Source organism: Scomber japonicus, chromosome 11 (genome assembly GCF_027409825.1).
Source record: "Scomber japonicus isolate fScoJap1 chromosome 11, fScoJap1.pri, whole genome shotgun sequence".
In the NCBI taxonomy this organism is placed as follows: domain Eukaryota; kingdom Metazoa; phylum Chordata; class Actinopteri; order Scombriformes; family Scombridae; genus Scomber; species Scomber japonicus.
In genome coordinates this window covers 31,707,971-31,725,466 of record NC_070588.1, presented here as the reverse complement: position 1 = coordinate 31,725,466, position 17,496 = coordinate 31,707,971, and the positions used below count along the sequence as shown (strand labels likewise).

The window sequence follows — 17,496 nt, the reverse complement described above, 5'->3', positions numbered from 1 at the left end:
CCAGCAGGTTTTGTATGCGGGGAAGGGGGTGGCAATCAGGGATTGTTTTGCTGTTCAATCCACGAAAGTCCACACACAGGTGTAAACTTGTGTCTTTTTTTCTAACACAGACCATGGGGGATGAGTAAGGTGAGGTGGATTTCCTGATCCATCCATGGTCAAGCAGTTTTTGCACATGATCCTTTACTTCTCGGTAGAGAGGCTTCGGAATGGCTTTGTAGGACTTTTGGACTGGTGTTTCGTCTGTTAAATGGATCTTTAGCGGCAGGTTTGGGATGCAACCTATGTCCGTTTCATCTTTTGCAAATACATCTGACTCACTGAACAACATGTCTTTGGCTATCTGTTGTTCATCTTCACTGAGATGGAACAAGGGGGGAATTGTGGGTTTTCCGAGTGAGGACCACTTCCGCGTTCAAAAAGCTGCAGTTCCCCCCACGGCCTCTGGGGGCTGGTGCCAGCAGTGAGCAATTTCCCATTGAGCCCCATGTTAAAATAGCCGACTTTACAGCTTAAAAAAACATATTTAAAGCCTGGTGCCTTTGACTTTTTTGGTCTTTACCGATAGTTTCCACCTCAGTGAACACTCTGGGGGGGGGTGAATTTTTTTGTATCACAACCGTTTAAGTGTCATTTAGGCTTAAAATTCTGGCATAAATTAGGGTGTGGTTACGCTGAGTCACAGGTTCACAGACAGTTGCCAGCAGTTAGCTCTATGCTAAAGCATCGGCTGGGCTAGGCTAGGCTAGGCTAGGCTACACCCAGAGGTCCGCGGCGACATCCAGCAGACAGGCGCTGCGGTGTCCGTGTTTGTTTGGCGTGTTGTGCTGTTGATTGTACTAACTGACCGACAAAGGATTCTGTGTTGCAGTTTTTTCGGTGAGTAAACCGTTGTACTATTTTACCCATAGACTGTATAAAATATATGTTACCTGGATTTTGGCACTGTATAATGACTTTATTACCGACTCATGGTCTCTGCTGATACAGACAGATGACCAGAGCAGCTAATGTTAGCTGCTGTTGCGGTGTGTTTTGTGCTCTCAGTCCGTTTAATGCGGGATATAATATAGAATATACATAATGTTCTGTATTATCTTTAATTTAATATTATTATTATCTTTCATTTAATAATACTTATATAGAGTGTCAAGAGTAACTTAAATGAATAAATTAATAGCCTAATTAATGCCACACTGCAAAAAGCAAGCTTGTAATTCAGAGAATGTGTGATCTGTATTGTATTGGTGATACTGATTTCAGAAATCGTTAATCATGTTCAAAATCAAGATCAGGCCACCCATAAATAAATACAACATATATTTCTTATTATATTTATTGTTATTAAAGGTGAACTGTGTAACTTTGTTATTTAGGAACTTTTTATTAAGCAAAGCCCTTTTTATTACTCCATATCCTCAAATAGCTCTTAGTATCATAAAGGTCTGTGACCTCTGATCTATAAGTTGCTGAGCATCTATATGTGTCATTTTAAAGTTTCCCTCTAGGTGATCCAGACAGGCTGGACAAGTGGGTCGTCAGCATGAGGAGACAGAACTGGACCCTGCTCTCCAGCCCCAATCCTCCCTTGTGCTTTCAATAAAATCTGTATTGTGCGTGAACTCAGCGTCTGCCTGCCACCTGTTGTCACAGACACTCAGAAACCTTATTAAAATCAGTTAATCATGTGGAGAGATTTCTCATGCAAGTAGATAATTATCTACATATTAGAGTTCTACCGTTAGTAAAGGTAAGACAGACATATGATTTAGCACATTTGAAAAAATAAAATAAATGTACTGGTAAAGACTTTCTAAGGTTCCATGGACACCCTGGAAAGATCAGAAAACAGAGACACTGTCGTGAGAATTTTTTACATTTTTTAGTAAAACTTGACTAAAAACTTGAGCTTTAATGGTTAATATTTGTGTTTAAGTTGATATTCCTTTTAACTGACTACGACATTTTTAACATTTTCAATAAGTGTAGAAGACAAAAGGAGTGCAATTATGAAAATAATTTATTTGAACATGAGGTACTCTTTAAATGAACAGACAATGAACAAACAAAACAATCAGTATATATAATAAATAATAATAAGCTTTTAAAATAAAATAAAAAATAGGGTCAGTGTTTGGCTCAGTTGGTGGAGCGCCCTATGTGAGGCTGTAGTCCTTGCTGCGGGCGGCCCGGGCGTGGAAGCTGGCCAGGGCCTGGTCTGGGCAACCGGCAGAGGCTGGACGGGGCCTGGTCTGGGGCCTGGGCAGCTTTCTTTTCTATTTTCTAAATATAAAGAAAGACAAACCTGTAACCAGTGGTGTACAAAGTATTGAAATGCCTTACTTCAGTAAAAGTAGCCTACTTATACCACACTGTGAAAATACTCCACTACAAAGACACTACACTACTACTATACACTACAAAGACCTGCATTCAAAACCTCACTTTTGTGAAAGTGTTAACATTAAGTTTTATCTGCAAAATGCAATTAAGTATAAAAGTAAAAACAGTCCCTCTCTGTTTTACTGTTATAGAATGTTTGTGGATTGATATCACTGATGAATCAATGCATATGATGCATTTTATTGCTGAGGCTGTTTAAGTTTAGTACAATTTAACAATTAAATATACTATTGAGTCGATTTATCTATCTATCCCTGTCATGTGAGAACCCTGTATCTCACTTCTTTTAAAAAAATATTTAAGTAGTAAAATGCTTAACAAACTTCCTTTACATTATTCTACATAGTAATTTCACAGAGTAGTAACGTTAACCCTCAGATCCTGTTGCCACATTTTATGGACCATCAGATTTTTCATTTGGCTGTGATCATGCTATAATGTTCATAGGTTGCAGAGAGGTGGCTTTTGCAAGGTACGTCATGATCCTAAAAGATCTTCTGTCTGCACCTTATAATTCTCTGTTTATCGCGACTCCCGGGGTAGCTAAAGCTACTCGCGCTGCCCCCAGGGGACTCAACGCCCCCGGAGCCGCAACTGGGGCGCGCTGGGGGGGATTGAGCTGAGGGATTTCATCTGGCTGATGATACTGGAAGTGATTTTGTCTCTGATTTTCACCAGATTTAAAATTTTATCAAAATTTGCCTTAAAAAAAAAACTAAAACGAGAACCAGTCCCAGATGCTCCAGCTCCAACAAAAAAAAAATTGTAATACCTATTTTAACTTTATCATGGTGTGTGTTTGCAAACAACAGGAGGACGTTAGTCATTTCTAACAGGATCTGAGGGTTAAGATGAGTTTTGGTCCCCAGCGGACTTATTTAACTTTATATCTTATGTAGTATAATCTCAATAAAACATTATTTCAAGTGCTTACAGCGTTATATTTGTTTTATAAGGAACTTAACGTTACCTGTGGTCGAGTCGCTGTCTGGAGGCTGGACTGCCGTGTAGCTGCTGCCAGTAGCTACTTGTTAGCCTAGCCTAGCTGATTAGCCTCAGGCTAGCTCAGTTCGGCGCGGTTAATTCGAGTTCAGTGGGCGGGATCTCGGCCGGCTGACCCCGGCTGACCCGTAGAGTTACCGCCTCTCCTCCAAATATGGAAAATACACACCCACTAAAATCCAAGATGGCGCAGTCCTAATGCCCATAGTAGAGGCACAAAACACACTCCCCCAAACCAATGGGTGACGTCACGGGTGCTACGTCCATTCTTTTTACAGTCTATGAGATGGAATAAGGCAACAGGGGGATGCCATTTACCCTTTGCTGTTCGTGAGTCTGTGTCTCCGTCTTTCCTTTTTTTCACATCAGTCTGTCTGTCTGTCTGTCTGTGCTCAACTGAACTGAATATGCTTGGGCGGATGGTGGGGGTGTAGACTCAGGCCTCCAAGGGGGGGACTGGACTGGTTTCACCTCAATAATCTCTTCCAGGGTGCCAAGAACTGTTCGCTGCATTAGATAGATATCATGTTTGGTGGGATTTTGAATGGGAATCTTAGCACATTTTGATGATCCACTAGGAACATCTACCAGGGCTGGAAACAGCTCTAGACCCTCGGGACAGTTATTCTCTGGACTGGGCTCAAACAACAATGTACCACCCACTGGCCAACCCCTCACCCTGCACCTGACTTCACAAATTTGTCCCGCAGGAATGGTTATGCCTTTCTGGCCCACTTTTACATTGCACTGGGGGGATGTCTCATCAGCTGCCATTATCATGAGGACTGAAACTAGGGCTTCTGCTGCGCTCTCTGAGACACTCAAAGCCTCTTTTAAGATAGCAGTAATATCATGCAAATCACCCTGTTCTTGATTTTCTTTAATAATCTCTACATTGACATTACTGCCTAGCAAAGAGTAGGTGCAACTTTGACTGACCAGAGCTGGCACTTTAATAGTCACATGTCCCTGATTGGTGCTACCAATTTGCAGGTCTAGTTCAGCCCATCCATCATATGGGACTTCAGTACCATTAGCTGCAGTTATTCCAAGGAGTCGTTTGTCCAGTAAAGTATCAATTGGCTGAATTTTAACATCAGGCAGTGCTTCTTCAAGCCACCCTCTCCCCACCATTGTTACCATTGCCCCTGAGTCTAACAGCATTTGATGGGGAACATCATTAACTGAGCAAGAAACCATACAGCGCTTCCCAATAAGCTGGGCTACACGTGTTCTTGTCATTGGCTGAGGTGGTGTGTTGGACTTGAGAGACTTGCCTGCTTTGGCCTTCACAGAGGGCTTTTCACTGTTGGAGGTCACTGGCTGCCCCTTTCCAGCGACCTCTTCCCGTTTCCCGACAGCTTTTTCTGCAGACAGCCACTTGTGTGGTGTCCCGCCTGGCCGCAATAAAAGCAGTGGAGACAGTTCACATTGTCCTTTTGTACACAGTCATTACATCTGCCTCTTGTCTGAGTGGCTGGTGTCTGAGGATGAGTGATGGGTACTTTAGGACTTTCAACTCTTGTGTTCTCAACAGGTTTCACGAGCTGAGCCAGGTGCTTGGTTAGTGAGGACACTTGTGCAGTCAGCTCGCTAATAGCAGCACGGTTAGCTTGTAACTCGCTGTCAACTTTAGTCTGTTTGGTCGGGTTAGACTGGTCAGTACTGTCATGTTGGGCTGCACTTACAGTTACTGGTCTGCTTTTACCTCCTGTACGATTTAACCTCCCTTCTTCTCGCTTGTAGATTTGGTGATCTGTTCTAAGAGGAGATCATCACTGACCTGTGTGTCTAAGAGGAAGGGCTTAAGATCCTGTCTAACATGACTGTTTCTCTCATTTCACCCTTGGTAGAGGGTGTGAAGACAAGTACCTTGAACCAGTTTTCTGTCATAGTTAAAACCTGTATCAGATTGTTGTGACTCAAAAAGTACTCTCTGCTTTAAACCCATAACTCTATAGAGAAACTGCTGTGGGCTCTCTCTGTCTTGCTGCCTGGCACTGCTCAACTCTTGGAAGAGCTCAGTGGCATTTTTGTCCCCAATGTGGGAGCGGAGAAACCTTTTTAAACCATCAACTGTAAGATCATCTCTACTTGTTAGCATATCCCTGAATGTGCCAGGTTTAGTTATCTTAAGTACTGTTCTCAGGACCTCAGATTCACTAAAACCCTCTTGTAACCCATCATCAATTTGTTTACAAAGGCTATTGTATGACTTATCAGAACCAACATCAGAGATTTGACCTCCATGTAACTTAAACTCTCTACGTGGCAAAAAATAAGCTACGTCAGTCAATTTTACCACCTGATCAGTGGAGGAGGAGCTCTTCCTCCCCGAGGGTGTACCACCTGTAGCAGTGAGGCTGGGTTTGGCTGGGATCGGTGTGTTGAGGTTATTGGCTGGTGCTTGAGTGTCTCTGTCCTCCATGAAAGGGTGTGTGATGAGGTCACTGTCGGCGGTGGGTGGGTGAACGACAATATCTTTATTTGTGTTGGTTGCTGTGGATTGTCGGTCCAAATCGGTGGTTGGTGAAGTGTTGTCAAGTTGCTGAGTTGGTGACTCGTCCATCCACCGAGGCGCCTTGTCAGCTCTTGTAGTGTTGCCAGCATCTGGGTTCTGTAGCAGGTCGGTGAGCAGGTCGTCCAGATGGAGGAGTTGACTTATTCCTTCATCTTCCATTGCTCTCAACTTGCGACTTCTTATGTACTCGACTATCAGGTCATAAAGTTATGGTTCACTTAGGCCTTCACCATCCTCTGTCTGTTTGCAGTCATCAATTGAACTGGCAACGGTCTGAAGCTGGGTGAGACTCAAATCAAAAAGTCTTTTTTGGATCCGGACGATCACCATTCGACGTGGAGATACCGCAGCCATCGTGATGTAACAACTGCCGCTTTGACTCTCTGGATGACGCACACACAGCAGCCTTCCCTGAAGCATTCAGCGCAGGATCACGTTGTCACAATAAGCAGGCACTCGCAGTGGCGTGGTATCACCAATCCCAGACGAGCTCCCAAATGTAATGTGTTGTGTTCTCAGAGCTATTGCTACTCCAGGCCACCAGGTGGCATAGTTATGCTGGGTAGAGAGTAAGAGCTATAAAGCACTGTGGTGTCGTAATGTTGTTGGTTGAAAAAGTGCGCGAAGTAAAGAAAGGAAAATGTGGAAGTTACACAGAGCCTGATGTTTCTTTCTTTCTACTGCTACTACACCACAAATTGGCGACGAGGATGGCCGTGGCTACGACTCCTTTGCCCCCTGCATTCCTCCAATGTCCCGGAGACCCTGCAATGCCGTTTGAAACATGGTTAAGGATGTTTCAAAATGACCTGCTTGTGATTGACGTGGAAGGAGAAAAGTGGCCCGACAGCGAGCTGTACTGCTACACAGCATCGGTACCGAAGCACAGAGGATTTTCTATACGTTGCCTGACACAGGTACCACATATGCTCATGCTGTAACTGCCTTACGAGCGCATTTTGTGCAGAAAGTCAATGTGATTTCTGAGAGACATAAGTTCCGCCAACGAGCGCAAAGACATGATGAAACAATGGCGCAGTATGTCTCCGCGTTACGGGAGATGCTGGCTTTGTGTGACTTTGGAAATGTCGAGGAAGATATGCTACGAGATCAGATCGTCGAAAAAGTGTACAGTGGGCGCATACGTGAACGTTTATTATTGGAAGATAAACTGACGCTGAATAATGCGCAAATCAGGTGGAGTCTGCTGCATGGGATGCCAGTGCTTTCTCCAACAGTGAAACGCCGGTCCGGGAGATTAAAAAGCTGCACAGAAAGGACGGCCCAAGAAAAGGTGACACAAAGTCTGCACACGCACGCAAATGATACAGATGTGACTCAGAAAAACGCCTTGCAAACTCTACAAAATGTCCAGCTGTAAACAAAGTAGCCAAAACGTGTGGAAAGACTGGGCACTTTGCAAAAGTCTGCCGCTCACGTCAAAAACATGAAGTGGGGGAGGTTATTATACCCGAGCTGACTGTATTATTCCTGCAAGATGCTGCACCTGTGGAGAAGAAAATAATGTGTGAGGTGGAATTGGGCACTTCTCCAAATATGCTGCCATGTGAGATGATCGTGAATACTGGATCATCCGTTTCAATACTGCCAGCTAGGGTCTATGAACACTCATTCAGTCACTTACCCCTGAGAAGAGCTAAGATTCCTCTGGTGACATACTCAAGACAAAGAATTCCTGTGCTGGGTATACTAGACACACAGATACATCATGATGGACAGTCTGCCCGAGCCTCCTTCTACATTGTGAAGTCAGGTTCACTGCTGCTGGGGTTGGATTTAACCAAAGCACTGGACATTGTCATCAAAGGAAACAGAGTGATACTCAAAGCAGAACAAAAAGTCAGGGAAATATCCATTGCACCTCCACCTGCCATCACTGCTCCGCCTGCACCTGCTGCTCCGCTATGGAGTTTATTCCCTATCTTAATTCAAGAGCATATTAAATGGATTTGAGAGCAGTATTTATTGATTTCATGCTCAGATTTTGTGATATTTTCTCTCAAAACTCTGCTCTCGCGCTCAAATTTGCTCTGCGCATGCTCGCACTGTGTCCTCGCACTCGGTTACAACGCTGCTCGCACAGATTTCTTGCGCTCGCACTCGAGTTCTTCCTCTCGCACTCAAGTAGTTTGTGCTCACGGATCTCTGCTCTGCTCTCGGATTTTTTGTGAATCAAAGCTGTCAACCAATAGAAGGCCGGCTAGTATTGACCAATCAGACTGTCCCTGTTTTTTTTACGGGTGCGTTCGTTGTTCTTCGGGGAGCGTCGCATACGGGCGGGCACTCTTTCAACCGGGTTTATCCACTCCTGACCTCCGCTGCTGTAATAAATGTGGTGTCTTACATCTTTTTGACCACTGTTGGAATAAAATATAATTTAATAAATACACACGAGTCCGTGATTTTCATTAAAATAGCTATATTGTATTATAATAGCCGCATGGCACAGTGCTCTTTTTTCGGTGTGCTGGTGCAGAAACCGATGTCACCCTTGAGCTAGCTAGCTTTCGGGCCATCTCTAGCGACCTCCACCGAGTGGGCAATATGGACCGGCAGCAACGCCAAGAAAATCAGGCAAGTTGTTTTTAAATTCATTTTAATTAACAATATATTAAGGCTATTCAATATTTGATATTATACCTGGTGTTATACATACGCGAAACTCACAAAATCCATACAAAAATGTATTTATGTAGCACAACTATACTTGTATGACAGTAAATTAGCTAATTTAGCTTGGTTAACCTTTACCCTAACTTACTCAATGCGTTGGCTAATGCCCTTCAAGGTATCGAATATCAGAAATCACTAGATATTAATTACTGATAATCGGACACCTTTTCCTGCAGCCAAGCCATTACTGACAAATTAATAAACCTTGTAAAATACATGTTTCCGGTCTACGGCATGATTAATGGAGATTGAGATACACATGAACATAAGCTTATGCTTCACAGCATTTCCAGTAATTATATCTGGACTGAATAGTTCAGAGGTTACCATCTGGAGAGGACCACAGCTGGACATCCACACCAAGATCCATTTATTACCGATATAGCATTAAACATTATTATCATGGACATATCGCTTGTAAGTGTTATTATTGTGGTTTCATATAAAGCCCACATCCTCCATCTACAGAGAGAGTCCTTCCAAGAGGCCGCAAGGCATTTAATGTCATTGCTGGGCAGGCACCTTCAGGATGCTCAACAACAACAGACTCAACAACAGACTCAACAACAACAGACTCAACAACAGACTCAACAACAACAGACTCAACAACATACTCAAACACAAGCAGCAAGAATACAGCAGGAAATGACCAGGTTAAAAAATTATGTTAATAATTTCATCGTTTCTTGTTTACCCAACTCAACACATTATAAAGTTAAGAGAACCAGTGAGAAATGAAGACTCGTAGAATAAGTTATGTTAGCAATAGGTTTTGTCTCAATGAATATGGCTTTATGTGAATCCACAGGTCATTCCCTGGCTTTTTTTCTAAAGCCCCTGCAAGAAGGAGAAAGAGATTTCGTTCTCCATGTAGGGTGGTGGCCACTAGTGGGAGGACTGTAACCCTGCAGTTTTACCTTCTAAATGAAAATAGAGACAGGACTCCCACATCCAGTCAAGACTTGACTCTTCTCCTGGCTGGAATGGGGAGAAGAACAATAACTGTTCCAGTGTCTGCTGACCACATGGAGGTAAATTAAGACAACCTAGACATATTAACAAGTTTGGTTTCATTCCAAACTAACTCTGGATTAAGTTGTCCCTCTATCATACAATGTGGTGTATTGTGTTTTGTACAGATCTCAAGACTCCTAATATCCCATTATCCAAAACTTGGATCGATATTAGGAGGATGGCTACTCTATAAGGCTCTAGGTATTGTGCACTTAGGTTATGTAGTGAATCATTTAGTTGGTTGTTTATTCATTTTTATTATTAATTTATTTCTTTATTGCACTTTTCAGGTGGATCAGGACAACGCAAGCTCTCAGTCATCCCCCCGGAAGCAGAGGGATACAATGCCCAGTACTTAAAAAATATGACTGGGGGAGGAAAGAATATGATATATATTATTCCTCTCCAGGAAGAATTAAGTACATCCCCTCTTCCACATGACGCCATCGAGTTCGAGAAGATGCCGAAGGCAGCGTGTAGGGTGTGCGGTTCAAACATGCCTTTACAGGTTTTGTCTTCACATATAAAGTCGTGTGGAGAGCAGAGTTTATCAGATGACTTGGATGTTGATGCAAGGGTAAACCGGTTCTTATTATTTTTTGATTGTTCTCATAATTTCAAACAGTGATATTTAAATGTAACCTAATATCTTTTTAGTCTTCTTCTCCCGATGTGACAGTAGTTGATGAATCAGGGCCAAGTACATCACCCATGACATCAAACTTGGTAATTCAAAAAAAGTTTGATTTATTATAAAACTGTCATGCAACCACTAGAAAATGTAAGTGGCATTTCTGTGTTACTGCTTTTGTTTTTAGGCTGCCTGTCCAGTGTGTGGAATGGAGTATCCAGAAGATATTTTAGCAGTTCATGCCAGCTCATGCGGAGACAGGTGAAAACAGATAAATATAATTTATAATAAAGGACATGGTCAGGTAAATAATGGATACAGAAATTGGAAACTATTAGCATATGGCCTCAGAGAAAATCAATGACATGAATTAAGCACTGTTCTCACTTGTTATATTAATTTCATTTGAATCTGAATAAAAAGCACAAGTTCCTTTGTTTTACCTAACCTACTAGTCTTTGAATGTGTAAATCTACTAAAAATAATGGTCATTTTCAATTCTTCTCCTATCATGCTTTACTTGACAGTCTGGAGGAAGAAGCCTCTAAGGGGGAAGACATGGAGAAATCCACCGGAGAAGAAATCAAAAGGTACATTTTTTGTTTTACAAATAGATTTTCATAATTTAATTCATAAATCACTAGTGCTCCACAGCATCATCAGAAACAAAATCATTGCTTCTATCTACCTATAGTAATGTTTCTTAAGTTGTTATTCAAGTTATTCAACTTGTATTGTCAATACTACCTGTGAAATACTGAAGTCATTTTTGAATGGTCCTGAAATATTTGGTAAGTTAGTTAGCATTTCCTTCCATTTGTAACCATTTTCATAATAGTAGTAATACAAGATACATTTTTAGCAACAGACACAGTTATATCAAAACAATATCCAATGATTTTCAGAACAGAGACAAATATCCTGTCACACAACTCTTGTGCTTTCCTTCTACTTCTCTAGTCTGGATGACATTATCCAGGCAATCCAGGATGCGGTTGTCACTGACGATGGCAAAACCTTTAACCTCACAGTGTCAAGGCAGAACATGGTAGAGAGAGGGCTACTGCAGTGGCAACGACAAAAAAAAACCTCACCAGCTTATCAGCTTAAAGTTAGCTTTTTGGGTGAAGCTGGTGTAGACACAGGAGCCCTCAGAAAAGAATTTCTGACAGGTAGGTGTAGGACAAATAAAATAATAAGACATGCCAGCAGAATATATTGAAATGTTCTATAGTTACATTGAAGTTCTTATAAAATATTGTTGTTAGATGTCTGTGCAGTTTATCAGAAAATGTAATTTAATGCTAATATTTTAGGCATGTTCGAGGGCATAGAGACCAGATTCTTTGAGCTGGGCACGCATGGGAGAAGACCCATATATTCACTGTCTGATGTAGACAAAGGCTATTTCAGGTATGGACTATATACCTCAAACACAAAACAATCATCTGTGTCATATAAAACACTTGTTTATTTTCACATCAGCAGTAAATGATCAACATTATCATTCATTTGGAGTCATGACACCGGTGACTGTATGTCCAATATTCAATCTCTTTTCTCTTTGTTTTTGCTCTCTAACAACTCCTGAGGGACATATTCAGCTCTTTAGCTGCTAAATCCTCCTCAAACATAATTAACAGCTTAATATTTTGGGGTTTTGTAGAGTGGATTTTTAGAGCTTTCTCTCTTAAAACAGCTGAGCACTGTCAGTGAACCAAAAGCATAAACCAAAACACTGACTTACAATCAGAAAGATCCTTAGAGCTGGGGTCTGCATGTCACTTTTAAAAAAAATCCTCACTGCTTTAATTACGATTCGCAAGTTACATTAAAAAAAATTAAACAGGAATGTTGCTTTTGTACTTTTTTCAGGACTATAGGAGAGATAGTTGCCGCCAGCTTGGCCCAAGGAGGACCAGCTCCGAATTTTATGATGCAGTGGTGTTACCATGTTTTGTGCACTGGGTCACTGGATATAGAAAAGCTGACCAGAAGCGATGTGGGACATGAGTACACTGATCTGTTATCAAGCGTAAGAAAATAAACACCTGTCAGCAAAACTGCTGACCTGATAGTTGTGACTTGTGACATAACACTTGAATTTAGTCAAACATCCCACAACTCCCATACCATTCAAATTAGTAATATCATTTAATGTGTACATTGACAGCACACAAAGTGTTGGTTGTCTATTTTCACTCCAGGTGGAGGTGGCCACTGAGGTGTCTATTAAAGATCTCACCCAGGAAATTTTGAACTGTGGATACACAGGACATATCTGCTGTGAGAAAAAGGATGAGATCATTCGGTATGTTGGAGGTGCTTCTGCATTATGCACTGTTTCAGAACTCAAAAAGTATGTTTATGTTGGCCAAAAATATAATCCTAACCCATAAAATCAACAACTGCACACTTTGTCTGCCTCTCTCTCTCTTTTTTTTGATTAAATTAATTCCTTGGCTCTAAGCCTTTCCGGTTTCAAATGAAGTGGTATCACATGTTTGCATACAGACAAGAAAACAAAGAAGAAAGACAGAGAGGCAGATGGAAAGAGACAGACTGAATGATAGATATTAACTAAAATTTAGCGATAATTCGGACAAGAAATTACGCATGCTGCAAAGTTTGCTTATTGTTTCCCGGTTAAATTATTATACTGCCCGTTATTTGCAAAAGTTTCAAGTATTTTGTGATTGATCTTCTTAATTTTTATTTTAAATGTTGTGTTGTTTGTGTGTGCATGTGATTTGTTACAAAAACAGAGCTATAGTTCTCCATGGCAACCTGAGGCTGCTCCCAATGCTGCTGCAGATAAGGGAAGGTCTAACACTGTATGGCTTGTCAGATATCATGGCCAAGTACCCTGATATCTGCAAGCCTTTGTTTGTGCCAGGGTTAGAGATGAAAGTAAGTCCACCATTGACACAATTTAAGATTAAAATCAGTTTTGCACCACAAAGGTCCTATTAGAAGTTGAGTTGAAATGGTATTCTTGGTGTGTTGGAGTTGGTCTTAAATCCAAGAGTGTAAAGTGCCTAATGGGTCATCTCCTTTCACTTGACAGGCTGATGCAGACTTCATTTTATCTGTTTGCAAAGCGCAGTTCAGTGAGGCTGGCTCCAATAAGGAACAGGTGGAGCAAACTGTAATGATCCACTTGCAGGATTTTTTACAGGAACTGGAGCAAGGTAAAATAATTTACTACTCTATTACTGAATTTAAGGATAATGTTTTATTTGAATTTAAGCAATTGTTTTAGAAAATTGAATAGATCAAATCAGCAGGTTCCAAAATTGGTTAAAGCAGTACAACAACAACTCTCTCAAAATTCTGTCTTTTTCAGATGAGGCAGATTCTGGGTTGCACCTCGCTGCATGTCCGTCATTGTCTCCACGGGCCTTTCTCCAGTGGATAACAGGCCAAGGCCATGTTCCCGTCCTGCAGAAGGAGAAGAGGCGTTTTCAAGTTAATATTAAATTCAACCACGACTGCCAGAAGGAATATGGGGAACATAGGATATGCTATCCATTGGTGGCAGCCTGCACAAGCACCATCACCTTCCCTGTACAACATATGGCAGCCTATGTTGATTTTAAAGTTGTCCTTTTTGAGGCATTCTTGCAAGGGCAAGAATTCTTAAGGGTGTAATAACGTTGTCCTAAGTAATATTTGGTTACAGTTTGTTACAAACTAAAAAATAGTTAAAAAGGGGTAGGAAATGAAAATGTTTTTTTACTTCTACCTACTCCTTTTTCAAACAATGTTTCGTTACGTTGTGGCTTCATTTTTATTTTAAATGTTTTTATATTTTATTTTTTTTCCTTCTCTGTATGTACAAATAAATACTTTTTTTGGATAATTGTATACAGTTTGACTGTTCATGGATCTGAATGTATATGTCACTGTAGTTGATGTATAGTCTTACTAACGTTCACTGAAAGATTTGAAGACAACGACAGTAAATGTCATGTCCATGGGAGTCAGATGGGCCTGTAGGGTCCACAACTGCCTGAAGGTGTCTTATGTCTTGCTCAGTTAGGGGTGAAGGAAATTCAGGAACAACAACCCCAGATTCTTGTTGGCACTCATCACTGTAAAGGGCACTCTCCCAGTCTATGTCAAGTTCTTGCAGATCCTAGGATTCAAACAGTGGCATAAATTGACAGTTTGAAAAAGACATCAAAATGTGGGCTACGGCTTCAATCAATGTATGTTCAACATAGGTAAAGAAAAAGTGTGCACCTCAACATTATCAGCCTCATCTGTGCTGTTCTGCAGCAGGCCCAACTGCCACAACTGTTGAGGGGTCATGTTTCCCTCTGTGCGGAGTGGGTGATGGTTCCAGCCGTCAGTAAAGGTGTGAAGGTCACAGTGGAGACGGGGGAGGAACACATAATGCACCAGGAATATGTGCAGTGTGTTTGAGATGTCCAGTAGTCCCTCTTCTTCCAGACTGTGCAGTACATCATAATATGTACTGGTTACTGCGAGCCACACGTCACGCCATAGTCGTTCTATTCTGTTGAAAAATGGTAAAGTCATAAAAAACACAGTATGTCACTTTCTGATTTAGAGACAGAATAAAAGTTCAAAAGGGTACTTGAATGATAACAGGTTTTGAAAGCCAATTGAGCAGGATCAAAACTGCACAGATTCATCCTTGTGTCACAGGAAGAAGCAACCCTTTTACTTGTTTCTATAAATACTAACTAAAATGTTTTTTTTTTAAATTAAATTAATCATAGCTGAAGCTTAATTAGACAACTCTGGAATGAGGACAAATCATTTTTTTAAGCATAAACATTAAGCTGAAGCACAACTACAATGCATATTCTTAAGCATGGCTGCAGTCAGGCTCTCTCAGATATACATTTCCTGAATGATCTGCTTTGCCGGACATAACAGGGAATGAAGCAGAAGAAGCCCCCCACCCACCCACAGTGGATCAAGAGACAGAGCCCAAAGGTGGATGCTGGGGAGGTGGTGGGTTTGCAACACCTCATGGGTAGCAAGGTAGAAACAGCAGTTATATTTGGCAGAAACAGCAGAAACATAGCCAGGGATGAGCAGGTAAGTTAGGGGTTTAAATAGCCTGTCCTATTTGGATGAGGAAAACATATGACTGATGACTGATCAGCAGATCAGGATGGGCACAGCATGAATTGTCTGCCTGAATTAGCTCTGCAGGCTTTGCATCATACCTGATTGACAAACAACTGCACAGGTATACAGAAATAATGATTGAAGGTTGAGTCAATTAATGTGACCTTGCTAAAAACAGGATTATATTTACCTCTGATTGTGGACGCTTTTCCCAGAAATGAAACTGGCTCGGTCAGTTCCTCGAACAGTAAACATGAAACGGGCAATGTCTACATTCTCCACACCTTGATCACCTCTGACCCTGGTATGTAAAGAGGTTTTTATAAAAGTTAATTAATTCACAGTGCTGATATAATACAGCATCATGATGTACATAAGAATACAAGACCATGTGTACATACCTCGAGGGCAAACCATTCTTCTCACAAGCCGTTAAGAAGAAGGAGAACCCAGTAGATGCCTTGTTGTTGTTGGCGGCTTCCAGGTACATGATCTGGACACAAATATAATGCAACAATTCATCAAACAATAATTGGTTATTAAATTAATCAACTATTTTGATAATCTAATAATCAGTTTGAGAAGTTTTTTAAGAAAAAAAAAGTCAAATTTCTCTGATTTCAGCTTCTTAAATGTGAATATTTATGGTTCCTTTGTTCCTTTACGACCATAAACTGAATATCTCTCTGGTTTGTGGACAAAACAAGATATTTGGGGATGCCATCTTGTGGTTTTGGAAACACTGATTGATACTTTTTATTTTTTATTTTTTTGACATTTTATTGACCAAACCTAAAATATGATCATGTCATATGCTATAACATATAAAAAATCAGTGATAATTCACAAAAACATTTTTTAATCTGATTACCTTTCTGGAGAAGCCATCAATGCCCCCAAAAATGACTATGTTGTACCTGTTTTAAGAGAAAGTAGAACTGAGACCAGTTATGTGTTGATTCATTCATTCAATTCAACAACTACAGTCTGAAAAAAAACTTACCTTATGAGCTTGTGGTTAGTGTCCACATGTACAAGAGAAAGGGGAGCCCTTACAGAGTAACTTCTCCTAACAACACAGCCTAACTGTGTCAAACGAGTGAGAATCCCCACTGAATCTACTCTGTGCATAGCTGCCTTGACTCTGCTCCACTGTATCCTGTGGCCTAAGGACCTCAGTCTGCCCATCACTAACCTGTAGCCAATATGGGGCATATCAGCTTTGATTTCTGAAACTAAGGTGTCAAGCTCCTGGTCAGACATTGTGCTATACGACCCTGCAACAGAAATTCCAAATTCTGCCATTCGGCGGAATACTGTAGCCTGACTGACTCCTAGCAGTTTTGCTATACATGGAATGGGCAACTGGGAGTCTATCAAAGCCTGCAATTTCTCCTGGTCAATGATAAATTTAGGTCGCCCTCTTGCCCCTTGCACTGCCTGTATTTCTACTGACGTGTGTTGCTCATTTTCCAAGTTTTGTCTAACCAGGCAGCACAGTTCTCTTAACCCATCTACCACGTCCAATGGTAAGTCTATCTGGTCTGCCAATGCGTCCACAAGTACGAATTCATGAGTGCACAAGAAATGTACATAGTCGAAGTCCAAGTCAGGATGACTGATGACATACTGCAACTTGGTTTGCAGTCTCTCCAAGATATGCTGTCTGAGCAGGTTCTGTTGGAAAAGAAAGCAATGCATATCCAGCACAGTAAACATGACCTGAAACAAGAATGTTCATATTTAACATTTTCAACACCACTTCCTGATGAGGATAAGGCAGCCTTTTAACATGATGACTTAATAATAAGTAAATAATAAGCATAATGTTTAGGTCGGCTCCTTTCCAAGTCCTCCTAAAGGATCACATGTTGCACATAGTATGATCATACGTTGCAATTATTAATGGTATAAATCATTTTCAAAACAAAAAAAAGGATCAGGGTTAGCTACATAAATACATTTTTGTATGGATTTTGTGAGTTTAGCGTATGTATAACACCAGGTATAATATCAAATATTGAATTAATATCTAGTGATTTCTGATATTCGATACCTTGAAGGGCATTAGCCAACGCATTGAGTAAGTTAGGGTAAAGGTTAACCAAGCTAAATTAGCTAATTT

The 17,496-nt window shown here is 41.0% G+C and overlaps 1 protein-coding gene across 1 annotated transcript; it reads right to left on the bottom strand.

The window, feature by feature from the left end:
* Nucleotides 1–13,562: 13,562 nt before the first annotated feature.
* On the bottom strand, nucleotides 13,563–15,788 carry LOC128367698 (uncharacterized). Its single transcript, XM_053328311.1, has 5 exons — nucleotides 15,769–15,788; nucleotides 15,562–15,672; nucleotides 14,511–14,787; nucleotides 14,198–14,403; nucleotides 13,563–13,706 (listed from the first exon to the last, which is right to left on the bottom strand). Exons 1-4 carry the CDS (start codon nucleotides 15,786–15,788, stop codon nucleotides 14,200–14,202), a joined length of 612 nt encoding a protein of 203 aa, XP_053184286.1. The 3' UTR covers nucleotides 13,563–13,706; nucleotides 14,198–14,199.
* Nucleotides 15,789–17,496: the final 1,708 nt, after the last annotated feature.

Bases quoted from the DNA above. Each gene is read 5' to 3' on its own strand.
- LOC128367698 (XM_053328311.1), bottom strand. From the start codon at position 15,788: ATGGTTTGCCCTCGAGGTAT. The intron at 14,788-15,561 runs GTAAATATAATC...ATTTTTCAACAG, and splicing joins AAAAGCGTCCACAATCAGAG to AATAGAACGACTATGGCGTG. The intron at 14,404-14,510 runs GTGCACACTTTT...TTTGAATCCTAG, and splicing joins ATGAGGCTGATAATGTTGAG to GATCTGCAAGAACTTGACAT.